General features: G+C 35.5%; 1 protein-coding gene across 1 annotated transcript in view; it reads right to left on the reverse strand.

Annotated features, from left to right (window-relative positions):
* Positions 1 to 24,509, reverse strand: part of ric8b (RIC8 guanine nucleotide exchange factor B) — a 25,376-nt gene extending 867 nt beyond the window's left edge. Inside the window, exons 1-10 of the mRNA XM_056478278.1 lie at positions 24,162 to 24,509; positions 21,350 to 21,397; positions 19,129 to 19,746; positions 16,608 to 16,702; positions 12,554 to 12,704; positions 12,374 to 12,469; positions 9,650 to 9,794; positions 7,503 to 7,647; positions 7,250 to 7,369; positions 1 to 12 (exon numbers count right to left, since the gene is read on the reverse strand). The exon at positions 1 to 12 is cut by the window's left edge and continues 867 nt beyond it. Of these exons, the coding sequence (XP_056334253.1) occupies positions 1 to 12; positions 7,250 to 7,369; positions 7,503 to 7,647; positions 9,650 to 9,794; positions 12,374 to 12,469; positions 12,554 to 12,704; positions 16,608 to 16,702; positions 19,129 to 19,746; positions 21,350 to 21,397; positions 24,162 to 24,245 (1,514 nt within the window). The 5' untranslated portion in view covers positions 24,246 to 24,509. The remainder of the gene's footprint in view (positions 13 to 7,249; positions 7,370 to 7,502; positions 7,648 to 9,649; positions 9,795 to 12,373; positions 12,470 to 12,553; positions 12,705 to 16,607; positions 16,703 to 19,128; positions 19,747 to 21,349; positions 21,398 to 24,161) is intronic.
* Between the last annotated feature and the right edge of the window lie 720 nt (positions 24,510 to 25,229).

Raw genomic sequence — 25,229 nt, forward strand, 5'->3', positions numbered from 1 at the left:
ATCAGCTCCTTCCTGTGGACGAGGCAGAGCAGAGTTGTGCGTTTTTGCATGATGCTTTGAATGTTTACTTAGACATATGCAAATTAGAGATGCAGAAATCTGATCCACTGCAGTGCAAATGGAAAGTTTCATGAGGAACAGATGTCTGCACAAAAATGCATGAAGTTGAAAAGTGTAAATACAACACAATTGTACACCAAAATCAGATTTTTATGTATTTATATATTTATACTTATATATGTATATACATACACACTCACCGGCCACTTTATTAGGTACACCTGTCCAACTGCTCTGTAATGCAAATTTCTAATCAGCCAATCACATGGCAGCAACTCAATGCATTTAGCCATGTAGACATGGTCAAGACGAGGCTGGTAATGGTGTGGGGGATATTTTCTTGGCACACTTTGGGCACATTAGTACCAATTGATTGTGTCCACGCCACAGCCTACCTATTGTTGCTGACCATGATCATCCCTTCATGACCACAATGTACCCATCTTCTAATAGCTTCTTCCAGCAGGATAACGAACCATGTCAAAGTGTGAATCATCTTACACTGGTTTCTTAAACATGACTATGAGTTCACTGTGCTCAAATGGCCTCCACAGTAACCAGAGCTCAATCTAATAGGGAACCTTTGGGATGTGGTGGAACGGGAGATTCGCATCATGGGTGTAAAGCAGACAAGTAAAAAGCAACTGTGTGATGCTATCATGTCAATATGGATCAGATTCTCTGAGGAATCATTCCAGTACCTTGTTGAATCTATGCCATGAAGGAAGGGGACCAACACGGTACTGTAAAGGTGTACCTAATAAAGTGCAAGTGAGTGTATATAGTGCAGTTATAGCAGCATATATAAATCAATATTAGCAACAATTAGGTCTGTAAATCGAAATGAAATTAAAAACACAACTGAGCAAAGCTGCTATTGTCATGCACATCTTGTCAGGAAAGCACGGTTGTGTTTTTAGTATTGAATCTCCTCTAAAGACCAGTCTTTTGTTTGAAAACTTCAAACACCCACAGAGGAACTCCCCATAGTTTTGTAATATATACAGAAGATTTAACTGCTTTTATTGATTCAGTGTGTTTAATCGTCATGTGACCATGGTATCATCTAACAGAAGGATTTATTTCAAACATTTGACTGAAGTTATGAAGCGTGTTTGTAGTAAGAACATGTTATTAAATGTGGGTTTTTTTCACTGTATACAGAGCCATACACTCAAAAATATTTAGCTGCTTGTTCAAACTATTTGTTTATGAGCTGAATCAACACAATTCTTGAGGGGTTTTATGGGGCTAATTTTAATTGTTTTATGTTAAATCAATTTAAATTTGTAAAAACAATTAAGTTAACTAAAGTGAAGTTTTGCAAACTCATTTCGAGAGGAGCCTGTGATATGACTGACCGCAGCTGGCCTCTCAACCGTAATCAGTAATTGACTCAATCTTGCAATAAATAGACTGATTTTGCCCTACTACCTCATCTTCGGTTTGTCAGGAGGAAGCCCAGGGCTCAATTATCTCTGAGCTCAGGGTTCTCTCCCGGGACAGAATGCCAAACCTGTTAATGGTGTCAAGTATATCCAAGTGAGAACTCTTGAATCGATTTATGTTGAGACAACATGAAAGAATTGTGTGGAACCCAGCATTTTTTACAGTGTAGTTCACCGAGAAGCAACGAAAAAAAGCTGTCATTATCACAGAATGATTATCTTGATTTCATTATTGTTTTATTAGGTGGATTTCAATTTTAAAAGTAACTTTTAAAACTGTATATTTTTTATTACTTTTAAAATCAATATATATATATATATATATAAACTTTACAATTGGTGAAAGTTTTTTCCTCGCCGCTGTCGTCACTAGCTTGCATGGTTCGGAATCTGTAGAGCTGTGCATCGATGGATTTGCTCTTCTGTGTTTGAACCCTCAGTAGTGATTACTAAACACACTGAACTGAGCTAAACTGAACTGAACTTAAACTTTAAAAACTGAACTACACCATTTCAAATTACTATGACCTTTTAAGTGAAGCTGCTTTGACACAATCTACATTATAAAAGCGCTATACAAATAAAGGTGAATTGAATTGAACTTTTGCAAACACTGATCATTGATCTACGGCTGCACACAATTTATTCACATTCTCCCAACACAAATCAATCAAGTTAATTAGTTTTGACAATTTTAAGTGGATTGAACATAAAACAATTCAGTTGTCCAAAAACAAAAAAAAATCTCAAGAATTTTGTTCAAACAAGTATTTTTAGCAATTCTTATTGAGTGTACCATACTATACTATGCAATCAATTCTTAATGTATTCTACAAAATATAAGAAAAGTTTTTTTTAATCAAAAATTGACATTCAATTTGCCACTTGTATTTAATATGCAAAGTAAATAAAATCAAATTTGTACATTTCATTTGATGAACACACCAAAATATGTGAAACTGAGAAGAATGAATCTATATATATATATATGGTCTGTAGGAAATATATCAAGCTGTTATTTTCTTATTTTATCTGCTATTTAATTTGGTGACAAAATTTGCTCTTTTTAAACGATCTTTTCATCAAAATAGCCTAATCCAGCATAATTCATTGCTTCCAGAAAAATGAAACGCTACAACATGAACAAAATCAGCACATTAAAATAAAAGTACATATCAAAATTACATTTAAAATTGACCAAAATACTAATTTTTTACATTACACTCCAAAAATAGTTTTTGCTGCTTTTTCAAGCTTCGTATTTAAAATGAGCTGAAACAACCCAATTCTTGAGATTTCGTTGGGACAACTTCATTGTTTTATTTTCAAACCACTTAAATTTGTAAAAACTAATAAGCTAACTTAATTAGTTTGTTTTCCCAACAAAAACCGGTTGTGTGGAACCCAGCATTTTTTATTACAGTCTACACAACATTGCTGCTTTTACATCATTTTCTGAGACAAAAAAAACAATGGTGCTTTGAAGAGTGCACAAAACCTTCAAAACAAATGAACTTTGACTTTCAAAAAACTAATAATAATAAAAAAATAAAAAACGTAATGATGCCAAAGTGCTGAACTTTATATTTATACACACATACTAGAGTAATGCCGTTTAGTAAAGCTATCACAATAATCTGACTGCACTGTTTTTCCATAGAAAATGCCTCATAATTTAAACACAAAAAAAGACATTTGTATAAAATTGTTCCAAATCCCAGCAGTCATCACAGAGCCTCCAGCTTAATTGTGCTTGCATCTTGTCGATTTGGTTTTTCAGGCCACTAATTTGTCAGCACAATCCAGCTGCTCTTTGAAAGCAAGTCTTTGTACAGAGCATTGTATCTGCATTCAGCTCTGTCCTCTAAAGAGGCCTGTTGATGTGTACGACATCTTTCTTTGCCTTTACATCTGGACACATAAGAGTCCTTACAATCACAACTCTAAAAAACCACCCCCAATCCCAGCGCGCCCCTGCACCCCTCCAGCGTTCAGGGACTGTGCTTTAATTACAGGATCAGTGCTCAATCTAATCTCTTCAAAGCCTCGGCTGCTCCTCCACACTAATCCAATTATATGTGCACTGCCAGATCATCCATCATGGCATCAGCCAATCAGAAGACGCCGACTGATGAGTGAGAAGAGCATTATCCAATCAAAGACTTTGGAAAGTCCATTTGCATTCCTTCATAAACACAGATAGACAACTAATACTTTATAGTCAGGTCAAATTAGTTAATGCATTGACCATGAGCAACACAGTATTTATTTATTCATGTACTTCAACTTAAAGGGATAGTTCAAACAAAAGAGAAAATGCATTCCACATCAGAAACTATTTGCTGTGAGTCGTTCCAAACTTGTCTGAGTTACATTTTTCCACTTAATGTGTAAGTAGGTATTCTGAAGAATGTTGACAAGCAAAAGGTTGGTGCTATTCGTCACTAATAGGGAAGAAATACTCTAGATTAGGGCTATGCACAATATTGGAAAAACCTGATATTGCTGTATTTTATTTTTCTGCCATATACAGTTGAAGTCAGAATTATTAGCCCCCTGTTTATTTTTTTTTTCTCCAATTTTTGTTTAACGGAGAGAAGATATTTTTTTCAACATTTCTAAACATAATAGTTTTAATAACTGATTTATAATAACTGACTTAATTTATCTTTGCCATGATGACAGTACATAGTATTTGACTAGATATTTTTCAAGACACTTCTATATAGCTTAAAGTGACATTTAAAGGCTTAACTAGGTTAATTAGGTTAACTAGGCAGGTTATTGTATAATTATGGTTTGTTCTATCGAAAAAAAAATATAGTAATATAATAATATTGACCTTAAAATGGTCTCTAAAAAATTTAAAACTGCTTTTATTCTAGCCGAAATAAAACAAATAAGACTTTCTCCAGAAGAAAAAATATTATTAGACATACTGTGAAAATGCCCTTGCTCTGTTAAATATCATTTGGGAAACATTTAAAAAGAAAAAAAAAAAAAAAAAAAGAAGGGGGGCTAATAATTCTGACTTCAACTGTATATTTCGATATGATTTTATATATATATATATATATATATATATATATATATATATATATATATATATATATATATATATATATATATATATATATATAAAATCATATATAAAATCATATATCGCAATATACAGTTGAAGTCAAATTATTAGCCCCCCCCTCTTTTTTTTCTGTTCCAAAAAGACTTTTTCATTAATATGTAAAAAAAACACCAGATAACTGAATAGCTTTGCATTTTAATGTTGTATGGTTTGTTAAGATGAGACGATATATGGCTGCGATACAGTTCAAAATCTGTAATCTGATGGTTCAAAAGCCATTCATTAATGTCAACCAGCATTGTTTAATTTCTTTTTTTTTTCTTGGTAAGGTTTAAGCCTCATTCACACTACAAGTGGCTCACAGCAGCATAGTGACAATCGATTTCAACGGAGAGCGAGGAACTTCTGGCAACCTCAGTCTACACGAGCACCAGTAGAGCTCAAAGGATCCTCTCTCAGTTTGCTCAGAGACCGGTTGTATTCATGCTATATGGACCTACACAGACCTGCATCTGCAGAAGGTCACCACCCAGAGCGACAGGCAGCTACAAAGTCGCTGCTGGTCTGAATGAGGCATTAAATGTATCAATTTGGCACTGCTATTGTAAATATTCAATATTCACCTCTACTAAATGATATTTTCCACAAAAAAAATCCAATTTCCAAACAACCTTAATCAGGAATCAGTTTCTCAGGAAACGTCTACTATCTCATCCTTGATTTACAAACAATCATTGCACTACAGGCTGCAAAAGAAACTAAACATCAAATTTGACGTCAAAAGAACCTCATGACTAGACAAAAAGGAAACTTCCTCTGCATCCTACAAAAACCAGAAACTTAAGCTGACGCATTATCAAATCAACTGCATCTGTAATGATAAACAGCCTGAACAACCATGTGTTTACATACAACAGTGTATGTATGTGCGCGTGTGTGTGTGTTTGTGAGGATTCTGGGTGGAGAGTCAGTACTAATTGGACATCAAGTCAAGCATCAGCTGCAGACAGGGACATTCCTCCATGCACATGTTGCATCTCCCCAGCAGCAGCAACAACACCTCCTTCATCCCGAAAAAAGAATAGGAGGAAGAGAGAAGGATCCATTCTCAAAGCCAGGAATCTGCCTCTCTTGGGCACACGCTGCTCATTACCACTCAAACACCCTATGGACGGACAATGGCGCTTCCTCTTGTGTTTGCAAACTTATTTAACACGGCCTGGCAGCTAACGTACAGACGCACACCCTTAATTGAACCAGTGTCTCAAACCACTTCATGTCAGAGGACAATGTCTGGCACCCCAGCTGAATAAATAAAAAAAGAACCACGTATATATGTATTATAAAAGCAGTACAAAAGAGGCTGAGCCGGCGACCCCACTGTGTGCACCAATTAGCTGGTAATTAATGCAGCGGGGGCTTCGGTGGCCGGTCGGTGAGCATTGACTCCTGCTGAATGCGGAAGGCCAGCTGTAAATGAGGCGCAGGACGCTGCTGCTGGAGGATTCTTGTCTTAATGAAGCGGTTGGTAAGGAGGACGGATGGAGCAACCTCTCACCGACGTCTCGCTAGTTTACGCCACGGGTTGTTTAGAAAAGGTCAACATGAATGCGCTACCCTGCCCACATCCAGACTCAGAGGAGGGGGATGAGGAAACCAGCACAATGCTTCTGGTGGATGGAGTCTTTATGAGGGAATTATGAACTGCTTTATGCGGGATGATGAGAAAGAGAAAGAGTGACTGATATTCTGTCAAATTTCTTAATTATTTAGTATATTTTCTAGAATATATGTCATGTTTTTCTTTTGTAATCCGATATTTGATGTTATTTATATACAGAAGTAAAAACACAACACTTAGATTGATTATGGCATTAAATACAGTCAAATTTCTTAATTATTAACTATATTTTCTGGAAAATATGTCATGTTTTTTTAGTTTTGTAATCCGATATTTGATGTTATTTATATACAGAAGCAAAAAAAACAACACTTAGATTGATTATGGCATCAAATACAGTCAAATTTCTTAATCTTTATAGAAACATCCTGCAAGGATGTGTCTATAAAGCCTTGCAAGAGCTTGATTGGCTAGCCCACATTTTGCAAGACACCAGCCCTCCGAGTTTGGACACCCCTGGTTTAAAGGCCTTAAAGTCCCCATGAAATCGAAACAAACCATCTTGATTTCGTTAGCTCGCATTGCTAGTTTTGTGGTGAACAATTTATCTGTGTATGTGATTAAGAAAAAAAAATCAATCTTCAATTAAAATCTGAAAATGCACTTCCTGTTTGTTTGGGTTTTCTTCAGTTAAAGTGTCAGATTACGTATATTTTAGGACTAACTTATTTAACCACACCACTCCAACTGTCAGTTTTGACAGAAATGCTGAGGAAGAGGTGTCTGTTAGATAATAACAACTCCCCCAAACCCTTTCCCTGAACGAAATGCCGACTTTACTACATCCATTCAGCACACAGTATAAAAAAAAACAAGCCATTGTTTTTTCATTTAAAATTCCGTTTCTCTAAGAACTGCGTCACAATACTGGAAAATAAAAAAAAAATTGTAAAAAAAAAAAGTCGCAGCTACTAGTTCATGTGGACTTTAAATTGTGCAAGGACGAATTAGGACTTTTTAAGACCTGCAGAAACGTACCTTGATAATTCGTCAATCATACTGACAAGCCTCTGAGCTTCATACTCCTTTTGCTCCTCGGTCATCTCATCTAGAGGATTTGGCAATGGCTGCTCTATGTGACCTGTAATGGGGTTAATGCTGAAAAACACAAAAGAAAAAATCACGTCAATGTATGAATGCATAAACAAATGCAGAGCATATGCTACTATACAAAATCATTAAACAATAACTATATTAATGAGAAGTTTTGCATACACAAAAAGGCACTTACAATGGTTTGACGGACTTGTACTCCTCAGTGTCGGAGTCTTCATCAGATGAGTACTGCGTCTCTCCTCTACCTCCGGCCAGCAACCCTCGTGCCATCAACAGCCCAGCAGCATTGCCATATCCAGTGTACTTCAGCAGATTATCCACTGCATCACATGGTGTAAGAATGAGCAAAGCATAATTTCTTCATTCAACAGTCATTTTCACAACAGTAACAAATCACAGTTCGACATGTATACAAGAGATGGTGTCAAGGAAGATCAACGCATTTTTATGTCAGGTGTCATAACCAGAATACTTTTTGACAGAAATGTCACAAGGTGATTAGGTACAACAGTTCAAGAAGACAGATTTGACTCCTAAATGATAAACATTTTAAGGAATACAGTGCGTTATCTGAGGTAACATACACAAAAGATGGTGTTGCAAATTACTTGTGCCATGATGAACACTGCAATATTGTAGTGACTGTGTTTGTTGTATACATATTTGGTGCAGTCTTTGGATAAAGATACAGAGTGAACACTGCAGTGGGTTGAGCTGCCCGAATTTAGCAATTTAAAGCATACAGAAAACTACACACAGCAAGGGTCATTCATGAAGTTGTTTGAGCAACACACAGAATCAATAGTACAAGGCTTATTTCAACACAATCACAGTTTCTATGATTATGTGCATAATATAATCAGTTTGATTGATACAGTTTAATAATGATATCACCTACACCCTCAACATGGCAGAAAAAGGTAAATACTTTAGTTTTACTGTAATTCTGCACTGTAAAGTGAACTGCACAAGAAGAAGGGAAAAAAGAAACTGAGAATTTTCAAGTGCTCTCTTGATTTTTGCATCTTTGTGAATAAGCAGATAATTAATAATAAATGATTAAGCAAGATCAAGGGGAATAGAAAATATTTGGATATACCTTATACAGAAGAAGACAAAATAATTATCCCTGCTGACATTTTTATTATTTTTCAAGTGATGTTTCAAAGAACAAAAGATCACAACATTATTCATTATATTTTTTCTGCAGGAAAAACATATTTCAAGCATTTTTGGATGGAATAATAAAAATAAACATTTTTAAAATGTAAAAACTGCTAAAATCAATATTAACAGCCCCTTAAGATTTTTTTTATTATCTACAGAACAAACCACTGCTGTGCAATGACCCATTTAGCCTTGATGAGCATTTATAAATTGTACTTTTAGCTGAATACTAGTATCTTCCAAAATAATTAGTGAAATACAGTTTTTCTCAGTCACTTTGGTACATTTCTCAGATCAGAATTGAAATTCTCAAAACTATCTGTTCAATCTTCAGCAGATCATTGTGTCATTCCTTTGAACAAGTTGCAAATGCTTTTGTACATCCATGTAAATGATTATGTACAATTCTCTGACGTTTCCTGCAATATCAATTTCTTATGTCATGTTGATCAAAATGTATTATTTTGGTCTCTGTTGAATAGTCTTTACAGAATTTAATTGTTTGTTCATGGCTTAAGTCTTTACATGCAAAATGGCTGAACAAGTTGTCATAATATTTTGTCATAATGCATTTTTCTATACATTTCCATTACACTTTTTTTTTCTAAATCTGTCTACAATTGGTACATTTCTCCCAGGTGAATCTAGACTTTTTCTAATGAAGATGCATCTAAAAGGAGATTGTTGTTCACATTTCTACTTTTGTTTTGTTTTTCTTTGTGCTATGCAGTGCTGTCTTTTTCTTTCAGTATCACAATGACATGATCTGTCAACAAATTACAGTACAAACTGCTATTATTTGCATCAAACACCCCATGCAGAGTACACTGTTATATTGACAACATGACGAGTAATTTGACTGTCTTCTCAATACACAAAGACACATGGACTTGTCATTCTGACAGCACTGACATGTTCGTTGACATAAAAATGTAGTTGATGAACTAAAGAAAGAAATGAGGATTTTGAGCAAAACCCATGGTATTCTGCTATTTGTATACGTTGTTTGAAGAAATGTACTTACTGTTTTGCAATTTTCATTTTTGATCACAGAAATGTAGCAAAGCGACTGAGAAGAACTGTAATATGGGCTCTTAAAAATTAATTATGAAAATTATTATGTTTAAAACTGCATTATTATGAAGCAGAACTTACCGCTCTCCTTGCAGAGCACAAACAGGAACTCAGCAGCCCCTTGTTTCACTGCCATGTCTATATGAGTCATAAGACGCACCAGTTTGTTTCGAATGGTGTCTCCAATTTCTGGCCTTTCCTTCACATCCTTCAAAGGAGGCAAGATCTGTACAAAGAGTATACATTCAATTAGCAATTAACGACTCTTTAACTCAATAATTAAAGTGCAATAAAAAATGAAGTCAAAAAATTCCGCTCGTTCCTTTGAATAGAGAAAACTCTATCAATAGCAGTTCATGGCCACTGTTCAGTCAGATCACATTAAGGCGACTCAAAATCAAAAATTGCTGCATCCAAGACACCAATATTTGAATGATTTACAGAAGATGAATCAGCGTGCGAGATTGGACGTGGATTTAAACATTACAATCATGATTTTCGATAGCATTACAGCACACAGCCAGTGTACACTACCTGACAAAATTCATGTCACTGATCCCAGTTGTAAGAGCAACAAATAATAACTTGACTTCTAGTTGATCATTTGGAAGTGGCAGAAGGTCGATTTTTCTGATGAATCATCTGTTGAACTGCATGCCAATCATCACAAATACTGCAGAAGACCCAGTGGTGTAAAGAGTACCGAAAAATCATACTTAAGTAAAAGTACCATTACTTGCCTAAAAATGTAGTGTAAGTAGAGTAAAAGTATCCGTTTTAAATATTACTCAAAGTATGAGTAAAAAGTAGCCCTTTCAAAAGTACTCAAGAGTAGTGAGTATTACGCTGTGAAAAGCTGATGCATTCACATATAATTTGTGGATGTGTGTAAACGTAACACTCTGTAGTGCATTTAGTTATTGTCCAGCAGGTATACAACTAGCCAGTGTCTAAACACAACATTATTTTGATGTCCAATAGCGATGTCAAATGACGTCAATATTTGGTTGATTTTAGGTTGTGTTGGAAAGTGACCAAAATCCAATGCGAGCAAACGTCTTAAACTAACGTCATATTGACATTTATTTTTCAGGTATGGCAACCAAAATCCAACGTCTGATAGACGTCATAACGGTATCGTCCACACAACATCAAGCTGTAACATCATTAGACATTGATATTTGCTTAGTTTTAGGTTGGACATTGACATCAGCCTGACGAGTTGTGACGTCGTCAAACTAAATGCAACGTCTCCACAACGTTGGGGTGTAACGTCAATCTGATGTCATTTGACGTCTTGTGCCTGCTGGGTGTTTAAGGCCATTTTGGTCATCATACAGTAAACATCTATCATCTTCTCATCAGTGACATGCATCTAAACAGTCTCTGGGTCACTGCATGTGACGATTTTGGACATCTTCTGTGACACTTTTAATGCTTCCAAACAATTTGCTGCAATTATAAATCGACCCCATGTCTTGAGGTAGTACTGCACATTATGATGCGATTTACCTTCTATGTGCGATTTGATTGGACAGGAATCACAGGATTGATTTTTCTAATCCCCATAGACAAGAAAAAAAATTAAGTAGTGACTGCAGGTTTAAGGAAAGTAGTGGAGTAAAAGTACCAATACTGCACTAAAAATGTACTCAAGGAAAAGTAAAAGTACACATTTTTAAAACTACTTAGTAAATTATAATTCCTGAGAAAAACTACTCAATTACAGTAATTTGAGTATTTGTAATTTGTTACTTTACACCACTGACAAGACCTAATGCCACCCGCATGGACCCAAGTTTCTTATAGAAATCAGTCAAGTTTGGTGAAGGAAAAATCATGGTTTGGGGTTACATTCAGTATGGGGCGTGCAAGAGATCTGCAGAGTGGATGGCAACATCAACAGCCCACAGGAAAGGGCAAATTCTTCAGCAAAATAGCTCTCATCATACTTTAGCCTCCACATCAAAGTTCCTGAAAGAAAAGAAGGTCAAGGTGCTCCAAGATTGGCCAGCCCAGTCACCAGACAGACCATTCTTGAGAATGTCTGGGGTAAGATGAAGAAGGAGGCATTGAAGATGAATCCAAAGAATCTTGATAAACTCTGGGAGTCCTGCAAGAACGCTGTCTTTGCCATTCCAGATGACTTTATTAATAAGTTATTTGAGTCATTGCAGAGATGAATGGATGCAGTCATCCAAGCTCATGGGAGTCATACACAATATTAATTATTTTTCCACTGCACCATATTCCATACCAGGGGTCACCAATCTCATTCGTGGAGGTCCGGTGCCCTGCAGAGTTTAGCTCCAACTTGCCTCAACACACCTGCCTGGGTGTTTCAAGTATACTTAGTAAGACCTTGATTAGCTTGTTCAGGTGTGTTTGATTAGGGTTGGAGCTAAAATCTGCAGGACACCGGCCCTCCAGGAACAAGTTTGGTGATCCATGTTCTATACTGTACATATTTCTATTAAGTGACAAGACTTTTGTCCAAGCAAAGTCAGACCTTACTGTCCTTATTAAATAATTAAAAATCAAGGCATGATCATATATTACTTATGTAAAATAAGCATAATCTAGAAGCCTTTGCCTTTCATATAAGCCACTTCTGATACAAATACTCAAATAAAAGTCAAGTTATTTGCTGTACCTAAAACTTGGATAGGCGACAAGACTTTTGTCTGTTAGTGTATAATACCACCATTTGGCATCTGATAGATCATTTGGACCTAGAAACTATAGCTGTTGACAACAGATTTAACAGATCAGTGAATTATAGTGAGCATGGACTCAACCGTGCACCTGGGCCTTGATGTATCTGCGGATCTCCCTGTGGTATCTAGAGCTCTCCGTCAACAGACTCAGCACAGGGGTCAAGCCTTCTTTATAGTTGAACCCCTGAGAGAAGAAACCAAGCATGAGCAAACACTACAAGTAGGAGCATGCAATGAAGTCTGCGGGTGTTCGCCTGAAGTGCAATACCTTGTCTATCCTCTTTATCATAAAATCTAGCAGAATCTGCACCGTGTCCATGTTTTTCCCTCTGTACTTTTCCAGGCCACCTTGGACAGGGACGTCTATCAGGACATCCAGGCACTGAACGGGAAGGTTACTCAAGAGATTTATTGCATGACTAGAAGAGAGGGCACAATAAAATCACAAATGTTAAGCACACAATAAAATGAGAATATAACATGTCTTGGAAATGAATACTGGACCATTTTGTGAAAGTGCCCTTTGCAGAATAAGCTTTCTCTAAAATTAATTATGCTGTTTGATACCTAGTAGGTAGAATCGCTTTTAGAAATTTGTTACATTTACATTTAGTCATTTAGCAGACGCTTTTATCCAATGCGACTTACAAATGAGGACAAGGAAGCAATTTACACAACTATAAGAGCAGCAGTGAACAAGTGCTATAGACAAGTTTCAGGTGTGTCTAAGAAGCAAAGCATTAGAAAATTATTATTATTTTTTTTTTTTTGAGAGAGAGAGAGAGAACAGTTAGTGGTATAGCCAGAGAGACAGTTACAGATTAGGAAGGAAAGTGGAGACTAAATAGTTGAGTTTTTAGTCGTTTCTTGAGGACAGCAAGTGACTCTGCTGTTCTGATGTAGTTAGGGAGTTCATTCCACCAACTGGGCAGATTGAATGCGAGAGTTCGGGAAAGTGATTTCTTCCCTCTTAGGGATGGAACCATTATATTTTCATATTAGAAAAAAAAACTTAATGATCATACTATGTAGCTATTATGTACTTTATCATAATCATAATAATACAAGCATTATTGTTGTTACTATACTTTTCTGTCTATTTACTTAAAGGGCTCCTATGATGAAAATCATCTTTTGTAAGCTGTTTGGACAGAACTGTGTGTAAGTATAGTGGGTCATATTGGAGTGATATAAAGACAATAAGTCTCTTTTTTTTAATTTCCTGATGTTAAAATAGGATCCAAATCCCTCCCATTTTGAGGCCCATCGCAACGTGATGTAGGAGTGCGGTTTCCCCGCCCACTGAATTGATGGACAGCCGCATATTAACACGTCTCTGTAGTAACGTGTGTAATCATATCAACAAGACAGGACGTGCGCAAAGCAAATGGCATTTAAAGATCTGTTCAGCTCGCTGTGATCAACAGTCATCATCAAATGTGATCAAGAATGAGTTTTATAAGTTTAAAACATCTTTAAAACAAGGCATGTTTGTGATAAATTACAGCGTTTTTAAAGGCGCATGTCAGTACAATTATAAAAGAAGACGCTTCAATCCCGGTTTGTGGACGTTAAATCGGGTTTGTTTTGTACATTTACATAACCGATATCCATACAGCGGTGGATATTAATGTGTATCCTATCACATTTGCCATGCAAAAACAGTGAAAAGTTAAACACGGCGCTGTGTGTGTGTGTGTGTGTGTGTGTGTGAACTTTGTAACGACATTGAGTGTGATTCGTCAAAAGGCTTGAATTAACACCACAACAAATACATTGAAAATAATCATTGGGAACGTTCTTACTGTAGCATTTCCCACAAAGGTTACTTGAGATCTGCTTCCTTCATGTCTGTGACTGTGCTGTTTATCTGACGCCGCCGAGGCGGAGATTGAGGGGAATGGTGGGCGGGGAGAATTAGCATGCTGATTTATTTAAATGTACTTTACATTATTATATTAGTACTATTACATTATAAAAAATTTAATTTAAATGGATACTTTTATTATAAGTATTACTGGTATCAAAATGGCTGTCAGTTTATTCATATTTAATAAGAAGAACTCTCACGACAATAGACAAAACTATTGAAAATTAGAAAAATTTTGTATTATTTCTATTGATAGAATTTAATTGTTTGTCAATTTTACATATTAAGTTTGGTTTCAATACTTCAAACCATTGCAGTGATTCAGCCTGTAATGTCATATGGCAGCATTACATAAAGTTTGCACATGTGCCAAATGACAACAGTTTTGTCTATTGACATGAATTCCATAACTTTTGGTCTACATGTTCTGAAGATGATCCGAGTCAAATTTGGTAAAGATTGGACCATTTTTTGTATCTCCGGACCACTAGGGGGCAGTGTGCAAAAGTGCAGCGCCTCACTTCAGACTATGGTTGTGGTAACACACACCAAGTTTGGTGTAAATACGTCAATGCGTTAGGGAGATAACACCTTAAGTAAATTTTCACAAGCTGTACGTTAAATTTGTTTGCAACTTGTTTATATGAAAACAGTTGGTCTAATCTAATTTCAGAAAATGACGCCATAGGGTGCGTTTGAATCCGCTTGAGCCAAGGAATTAGAGGAAAGCAGTATTTTTCGGTTCAAAAGTTATAAAGATAAACATAAGTGAAACTTTGGACAAGTGGTGGCGCTAGAGAGTTTGAGTTAGAGAGTCCAAATTTATTTTGAAGAATCATACTGTCCTCCATCAGTGTGCCAACGTTTGCACAAACGCCACAAATGGTTCATAGGGCTGCCATAGACTCCCAGAGCGGAAGAAGAAGAAGAAGAAGAGGAAGAGGAGGAAGTCGGAAGAATAATAATAAGAACCGGAACGGATAAAATAGTTGCCTATCACCTTCAGTGCTTCAGTGCCCCTACCTACAACAATAACAAATAGTTTTTTGCTATAATGATTATTATTATGCAACATTTGGCAGTCTAACTTGTTGTCAATGTGTATTTAATGTTATTTATTGTGCAATGTCTTGCTATCAAAATGGTTGCTATTTTCATCTTTGATATATGACAGATTTATAATTGTTAAGCTGCATAATTTTACTGTTATTTAAAAAGGTAGTTTAATTTACCTGTCATTGCAATTGTTGGGGTTCTTTCCTAACCTGCAAAGTAACCTGCTGTGACTAAATTTCTCAAGTGCACCCATCCAATTTTGTATCTGGCTGTATCATAAAAGCAAACCTCCTCTCACATGTAGGCACCACACACAAATGAATACTAAATATTTATATGCCCTTTGTTTATATCCTTTGTTCATTTTATAATCTCCTCTGACGCAAAAGAAAATTCAACACACCCATGCCGCATTCCAGGAATGGGATATCGACAAACGAACATGAGCAGGCTTTCTGAGAGCAGAACCTTCAGTCTATTTGAATGACAAAAGAACATCTACTGACCAGGACTGGTTCAGCACTTTCAATGCATTTTGGTAAAGGGGGAGCGTGGAGTTAGTCATTTCAGAGTGCTGTACAATGCATTGAGAGAGAGAGAGTTGCATTCCAGCGGTGTGAAAGGGCTGGTGACGGTACCACCGCCAACACAATGAGTCAAGCCCAAATAAACGGGTAGGAGTTTCAGAATGCAATGGGGCAAAGGGGTGTGTCATTAATCACTTGGAGAGGACATCACATCACTCACATTCACCACACTTGCATTTCTTTAGCTGTCTGGCTCACTGGAATCCTGGTTCTGAAGGATTTATAATGGACACAGGCCTAGTATAGAGAGTGACCTGGATTCAGCTGTCCATTTGATGGTGTGGAATAGGGCTGCACAATATATCATTTCAGCATCGATATTGCAATGTGCGCATTTGCAATAGTCACATCGCAAAGATATGCAATGTGGTGTCTGAATTATAGTTGAACTGTATTAATCACTGAATTTATATGGAATTTACATGATTTATGCAAAAAAAAAAAAAAAAACATTCTTATTTAGAATTTTTTTCTTGTTTCTATTCCAAATATCTACATTTCAAAGTGAAAACAAGATTATTTCACTTCCTCTACTGGCAGATAATTTCCTTAAAACAAGCAAAAAAAACTCTTAATTTTCATGTACTTCTTCTGACGGTGAAAACTAAATATTTTTATTTGGTATAACTATTTTTTTGATATTTGGACTAGAAAACAAGACAAAAAGTAAGAAAAGCATTTTTTTCATTGTGATAATTCAATTTCTCTGAATAGAATAGAATCTTTCATATTGCAATATTTATCGCAGAAAAATTAAATATAGCAATATCAGTTTTGTCCAATATCATGCAGCCCTAGTTTGGAAGTACCTGTGAGTCTCCTCAGTTTTTTCTTCAGTGTGTGTTTTCAGCATTAGGAGATGTCTCGTGATGCCTGCAATCAGCCGAAGCTTGTGGAGATTGTCCTATTCAAATAAAGGGGGAAATGATGTCAGTGTTCATTTTCACAGTGCATTTGTGGCAGCTTTGAAATGGAAAATATCAATACAATTTTGAGCTTTAGGTTTAAAAATGCTTTTTGTAAAATGAACTATAAAGTTATAGCAATGTAAATAAATAACTCAAGAATAAAAATAAAAGTATTTTTAGAAGACCGATTTATTAAGTTTAAAAACTCTTACTAGAAATATTAATGTGTTCTGATATTTTGCTAGAAACAGATATGCTAACTTCAAAAGAATTCTCAGAAAGTGAGCAGGTAAAAAAAAAAAGTTAAATTTTTTAGAAATACTCTGATAAAGAGTTTCAAACTTGATTTACAAATAAAAAACCTGACAGCTTTGAGCCAATAAAAAGATCTAGAGACTGAAGGAATCACTGGCTTGAGAAAAAGAATTAGCATCTTAAGTCAAGGTGATCCGGGCATAGAGAAACAAACAAAAGGTTGAGCAATTGAGACACACTTAACCTAACTTCAGCAGCCATTCAGAGGGCTGAGAACTCTGGAATGCACCAGGGCTGTTTCATATACTTGCTCTAAGGATAGGAGATTTAAACAGAAAGAGCTGTTCTTTCCTATAAAAAACGCAACAATGTTGTGGGTGTTCCTTCAACAAATGCAGTACATTACCTGAACACATAAAAATTCAGTGTGTTACATTTTCTGTTAATCATTTATTTACCAGGCAAAAAATAAATAAAGATCAACCTCTGCACATAAAAAGAAATTTAGATTGCACGTTTTGTTTTTCAAACAGCTGTACTCTGCTTGCATCCAATTCCTTACAAATACTAATTTAACCTAAAATAATCTTTAAGAAAGTTTAGTATAATGAAATTTAGGCACATTACAAGAATTTTCATAGTAAATTGTGTGTACAATAATCTCGTGACATAAAAGCTAACTTACATGACTCAGCTGAACACACAATCTCTTTTTACTGTGGGCATTAAAGTGGAAGTGAAGCAGACTGTCAAGTTTACATTATTTTGTAAATTGGTTTCCACTTTACTGAAATGATATTAAACAAACTCGATTAAAGTAACCATTTTGAAGAAAATGGCATGTTTTACTATAGCTTTTAGAGCTAGGGCGCAGCCATCATGGAATATCAATGTGTCTGATGTTACAGGATTGATTCCATTCCCTCAGCTGAACAGATGCAGTGGAAGTAATGGACTGAACATGGAGACTGCAAAGCCTAATTTAACTTGATGCATTGTGGACGAAAAATTGCAGACGTGCATCGCAGAGCTGGTGCAAATACAAGCATCAAAGTTGTATCTAATATACATTAAAATATTTATACGTTTTCTATTTTTCTTTTTTTTTTTTTATACCTTTCGTTTGATGCGCTTTGGTCCACTCTCTCACGCTGGTCCAGCGCTGCCTGATAAGGTGATTTATATTCAGATTAATGCAATGACAAAAAACATGATTTCACACTTTACTAAGTCACATCTTTGTGGAGTATGTCAAGACATATTCTCTTATCAAGTTGATCAACTCGATCTCTCAACTTGTATGAAGGACGTAAAAAAACTGCCTCGTTAAAAACCACGCCGATCTTAGTTAGGTTTGAACACGAAAAGAGGTGAGCAGCTGCAGTAGTGGAAAAAGTACCCGCCCCCATTACGTCGATACCGGACCTTGTTGAAACTCAGACAGGCAGTGTAATACAGAGCGTGGACCAAAGTGCATCAAACAATCGGTAATCAAAAGGGAAAAAAGAAAAATCGAATTAATATACGTTTAATATATTAGACACACATCTGATGCTTGAATTTGCACCAGCTCCAAACCCACAACTTCACGCATTGGGTTAAATTAGGCTTTGCATATCTCCATGTTCAGTCCCTTACTTCCACTGTAACTGTTCATCTGAGGTTCATGTATCTGAGGGAATAAAACCAACTCTGTGACGTCAAACACAGCGATATTCCAAAATGGCAGAGCCCTAGCTCTAAAAACTATGGTAAAACATGCCGTTTTCTGCAAAAAGGTTTCATTAATCGAGTTTAATATATTTTCATTAAAGTGGAAATCAAATTACAAAATGATGTAAACTTGACTGAGTGCTTCACTTTCACTTTAAGTACACAGTAAAAACCTATCTGCAGTTAAAAACTAGGCTAAGAGTGTATTCAAAGAATAGCGATGCATTTTGAAAATCTCAGAATCAGTTTCTCAAACTATTTTTGCCACAGCTCTAGTGAGCATGCACGCTGTAAAATGTAATATACTTCGGCAGTGTTTTGAAGGTGCATTTAACAATGTGTGCATTAACATTGCATACAATAGTGAAATTTGGTGTTGAACTATATAGCAGGTTTGACATCATAAAATAGATACTAGGTTATATTGCTGTTCTACAAATACTGTAACTCTCACCTCATCACTGGAATCAGACATGGTGAGGTTGAACAGGGCTTTGAGGGCTTCCATGGTATGCTCGTTATTTTCAGGTGGAATGGGTGGGGCTTCTGGATCAGGAGGTGCAGCCTCATATGGCCCCACCCAACGAACATCTAGAGTGCGTTCCAACACATTAGTTAGCAGTCTCACCGCGCCTGCCTCCTTCTGAAGCGTGGAGCGCACATCCGTCCGCAGAGCCGAAAGCAGAAACAGCAGCCGGAGGGAAAACAAGCCCACTTCATGATGGGACGTGCTGACCAAATGCAAGCGGGCACACAGGCCTTCAGCTAAGTGCAAGTCAACTCCCATCTGCTGTGCCGGCACGCTATTGAACACTACGTTGCACAGGCACTTAAGGGCCTCCACCACAACCCTCTCCTCTTCTGCTGACTGTGCCTCCTCTAATGGCTCTCCTTCATGGCCCGCCACACAGATCCGGGCCAGTCCTGCTAAAGTGAGCATTCCTTCTTTGGTGGCTACGGGTCCAAGCACATGCTTGTCTCTGGACAAGATGCGCATGGTCTCCAGGCAGGTGCTTTGGCAAAGTGGAAGATCTGAACGACGGAGGACTGTAAGAAGACCCCGACATAATTTCTGAAAACAAGACCAGAAAGAGAAAGAGGTTGAAAACGTGAATAACTTAAGAATGAGAATGGAAATATGTTTCTCAAATAATTTCCTTAATGGTCAAGAACAACAAAGAAAGATCTTATTAGTTTCATGTGGCCCTAACAAATGTTTAAATCATTTCCCAAAAGAGAAAAAAAAAAATCGTACTATCTTACAAAACAGTGGTCGCTTCTACAGTAAACAGTGGCTGCACCTCCTCAACAATAAATGCAATAACCATTTTTTTTAGTCGAATTAATTGTTTTACCTGGAGAATGTGAACTGATGTCAGATCATTTGTTGTTTAGCTGAAGGTGGGCTATGCGTGTAGATCCAGTTTTGTTTTGTTTTGTTTATTTTTTTCAATGTCGTGTTTCTTGGAGTTGTCAAGAGTTTTACTTGCACATAACCTACACTTAATGACAATCCAATTCTTTTTTTCAATGAGTTCAAACTAACAAGAATTTATTGAAAAATGTAAGTCTCCGGCCTGCCATCATTTCTGTTTCTGACTGTCTGTAGTGATGACGATTCACAAATGAATCATTTGTTTAAACCAGATCTTCTAAGTGAATCGGACATACCAGTTCACCAAATTGAACGTTGAGTTGTCGTGAAACGGTTTGCGTCTTCTGTAAGTACTTAACTACTTACTTTTTAACATACCGGATACCCCCTCTGACTCGAAATAAACCAACATTATGAGTTATTCAGTTACTAGAACAGTACACAGACTCATCTGCTGTGAAAAAAAGAGATCTGATGATGAGTCCAAGCCGACTGTCTGTTCCCTTGCAGCACGCTCTCTCATTGAGTGTGTGATTCAACCTGACTAAGGTCATATTTATTCCACAATATATTTTTTAAAAGTCAATTAAGCAAGGTAAGAAGTAACTCGCGTTATTTCTTTTAAAATTAAGCCATATAATATTACTTATTTTAAAAGTAATGCGCTACTTGTTACAATATAAAAGTAATATTATTATGTAATTTGTACCCCCAACACTGCTTATATAAACTTGCCATGGAAATATATCTAGTTATAAGGGCTGTGTGGTATTTGATACGTGTTACAATAATTTATAAAACGATGTAACCAACATACGTTTCAGAAGTGAAAGCCATATTTAACTGTTTGATAATGTTAAAAATATTAAATAAAAAAAATTGGTAAATTACATATAAGCCCCAATTTACTGGTATAGTTTTATCAACCTGAAAACAACTCGACAATAATCAGGAAAACAAAAACAGAGTGGAGTTACTTCTTTGCTGTCTTGTTGATTTCTTAACATGGCTTGATTGCTTGGTCATGTTTCAGCATCCACACTAAAATCATAACAGATTTTTGGACAAGAAAAAACTAACTACATTGCCTGATGTTGCGGTGTATTTGTGGACACTTCTGTATTAAATCACACATTTACTGCAAACCATTGAGACGTGCATCACATTTAAAATATTTGCTATATAACTTCGATAAATGCGCAGGCCTAGTGCTTGTTTTAAATAAAGTGAGGTAGACACCAACATGACAAGAAACATAAATCAATATGGAATTAAAGTGGTGCATAAATCTGTTACTTACAATTCGTGCATCCTCCTCCTTGAGGTCAAAAGCAAACGTGCGACTGTTCTGAAATGGAATGTAAACATGGCATAAGAATGTATAAATCTGAGATGAACAGATCCTATGCTTGGCGACATTCTAAAACCATTTATGGATCGGTCTCAAACCCTAGAGTATAGTAAGTAAGTTATAAAAAAAAAAAGACCGGTCCTGCAAGAAAGTTGAGCTGGTAACTAGTTTTAGCAGGTTGATTAGCTTTAATGTTCCATAACCCTGCACAACCATTTTAAAGAAAGACAATAATACCACTTGTTTTTAATTAACTTGCCAATTTTATGACTTACGACTATTTTGCTTAAAATGTTTACTTACACTTTATATATCTTCTTTTGTAGATTTCAATTGTTATTCAAATATGAATTTCAGATATTTTCTCAAATTATAATTTTTTTCCCATGCATGAATTTTCAGTTGCTTTGTACACCGAACTTTGCAATTTTAATCTTTTTTTACATTTAAAAAGGCTTAATGCATGTAATATTTCATTCTAAAACGTAAAAACAAAAAACTATTCTCCACTAGCTGCTAACAATATTTTCTGATTGAAAGAATGATCAGAGAGATCCAAAATTAGTTTATTAAAAAGATTATTACAGCAAAAATCTAAAAATTCTGTTAATATACTCACCTTCAACCAACTGAGGATTTGGTTTTTAAGGTACATGCAATGTTGAGTTTGTATTATAATTTATCACTTGCATCTGTTTTTGATGCCTGTGATTGTATAATGATTTTAGATGCATTCAGGTAAAGAAATTGTACCATTTGTGACCTTAACTGTGGTTCCTTTTATTGATTTTTTTTAATTCAATTACTGTGCTTGAATATTGTTAGACTTGGGAAGGATAAAACTCTTTATTTCAATTGTATCTTTTTTTGATTGTATTTTTAGATTGTTATGCATGAAAATACTCGCAACACATGCAAATACAGAAATGTACTGCAAATAGCACAGACAAGGAAAATGTGTCAGAGGACCCCAAAAATGTCATAGATTGTTTATTAAACTTTATTAAGATGCAATCCCACTGCGAACCATCCTAATAAATCTAACATTATAAATTCTTTCTAAATAGAAGACATATCAAGTTATCTGGTGAAATTGTATTCATTATCGCAATATATATATATATATATATATATATATATATATATATATATATATATATATATATATATATATATATATATATATATATATATATATATATATATATCGCAAAATTTAAAAAAAAAAATCACATTGCTAGATTTTGCTAATATCGTGCAGTCCTAGTGTATAATAAGGAGCCATGGTTAGGGCCAGACAGAATCGGCAGATTTTTTTTTATAGTTCTGCACAGAATTTTGTAATAAAAAGTACAAGATAATTTAATAATTGTAAAATATCTGCCGATTTATGAAGAATGGTTTTGGAGTATAATAACTAAAAACAAAAAACATTAAATAAAATATAATAACTTTTATTTAATGTTTACAATGCAAATACAATTACATCCATTTGTTCGGTAAACATAGCAAGTCTCTCATATAATACATCGACAATAGATTACTTTATTGACAATTTGTATTGTAAATAAGTATTTTAAGCAGTTGCATATAATTTATAATACTACTGAAATTAGTTTAAAAACTGAATAAATATATATTTACACGAATTTACATAAGTAAATAAATAAATAAACTCAATCGTGGGCTAAATATCTGGATTTCTACATGCACATTTTCCATGTGGACCTAGCCTTCATGGGTAATAATATTGTTTTGACACAATTGCCTGCAAATATATTTTTCACGTTCAAAATGCTAGAAGCCGACTTGACTATTTTATGATTTTCCAAGGACCATAGTTTCATCTCAAAATTGTCTTAAATGTTCTAGAAAGAAAAAAAGGTTAACCAAATCTTGGATGACCTGATGGTGACTAAAGTAAGAGCAAGTTTTCATTCTGAAGTGAGCTATCAATTTAAGATCAGTAATATCTGTATTAATCATTTGTATACATCAGTAAAATCATAATAATCTGATTTGATGAAGTTTATTACACATTTAGATATAAGTATAAGTGTCTTTCTAAAAAACTACCATGACTGGTTTAGTTACTGTTCCTACAGGAATAACTTAGGTAACGTTGAAGGATAATTCATCATAACTCTTGGGAATTCCTCCAAGAAAAACACTTTTGTAAAATAACCGAATGTGTCTAAAATTGGCAATCACACCCGGAGAACTCATACAGACATTATAAAGGTTTAAATAAACAGATAGCAAATTAATATCTCCAACATTTTGTCTGCTATTACCGGTTTGACAGCTGTCAAGCTTAGCTAACGTTACGTAGCCAGCTAACTTATTAACATCGAAAACAACAGTTAATTTGTAAAGTTAACGTTAATCTGTTTGTCTGATGTAACCATTTGTCCTTAACTATTCACACTTATTTCATTCACGTTGTCAAAATATACAATTCTTGGTTAAAAACAGTCCAAATGAGTGTATGAAATAGGTTACCACCATCGCAGGCTAACTAAGCTGGAGGATGCTATTTTACGATCACAAGGCAAATACCTCGTGCCTCGCTAAATACGGGTGAAGTAGATATTTAACGATTAAAAACAAACACATTGTTTCACCTAGACCAATACTGTTTTTGTAGATTCACACACACAGACACCGGGTATATTGAGATTAGCCGACGGCTAACTCGCTAACACCTCCTCTGCTAACGCTCGCATTGAAACACAAGATATGCTAACAGCAGCCTCTTTACCTCAGTGTTATACTTCAGCAAAAGTTTTTCAACCTTCTTGTCATCTCCACCGTCGATCTCTGACAGAATATCACTCAAACTCATCTCTGAATGATGCTTTTGCCGTCCACTTGACACACTGTCAATCCTTCTGCACACAACAGTGAGTATGAGTTTCACTACACACCTCCTGTTCCCTCTTATCTCCTTAACTTTCACCCGTCAAACGTCACTGTTTTACGAGTCCCTGCAGCACATGACAATAATACCTGGACGGTGTCCAAATTCTTAAGGTCGAATAATAATTTTTAAAGTGCATTTGGATTGTTTATGGTAGCCCAACAACAAACCATCCACTGTACCAGCTGCACCTACTACAGGAGGGGTGAGGAGGTTTTGTAGCTGGTCAACCAGCAAATGACAAACTTGGACCATTATGACCAGCTAGAAACTGGCTTCCATTGTGTGTGTGTGTGTGTGTGTGTGTGTGTATTGATTTATAGAGATGTTTATCTCAGAATTTTACACCAAATATCTGGATCAAATGAATTATAGCCTACAATTTTTTATGTTTGAATATGTTTTATTCTACCTAAAGTACTATATTTTATTATACAAATCTTAATAATCTGTGATTATAGTGTCTTTGTTAAATACTTTTTTAAGCTTAATGCCTTTTAACGGTGCAAGGAGGAAATTGTCAATGCATAAAGTTCAAAGAGACATGCAAAAATGGAGCACTTATGCACACATTTGCAGATTTAGACATAGGATGTGCCTTTAAAAAACATAATTGTATTATTGCTACTGTAAAACCCAAAAAGTTTAGGTAACACAAACCATTTGAGAAAACAGATTGCAACAATCCATTTAAGATCAAAAGCTAATCCTAATGAGTACTGTGAACTTAATCTTTCGAGTGAACGATGCAATTTGAGCACAGTAAAACTAAATAAATGAAGAGAACTCAAATCAACTGTAAAGTGCTGTAAAACCCAATAAGTTAAGGCAACTCAAACCGTTTGAGGAAATCGATTGCTACAAACCAATTGAGTTAAAAAAAAAACTAATCTATATGAGTACTGTGAA

This window comes from Danio aesculapii, chromosome 18 (genome assembly GCF_903798145.1).
Source record: "Danio aesculapii chromosome 18, fDanAes4.1, whole genome shotgun sequence".
Taxonomy (NCBI): domain Eukaryota; kingdom Metazoa; phylum Chordata; class Actinopteri; order Cypriniformes; family Danionidae; genus Danio; species Danio aesculapii.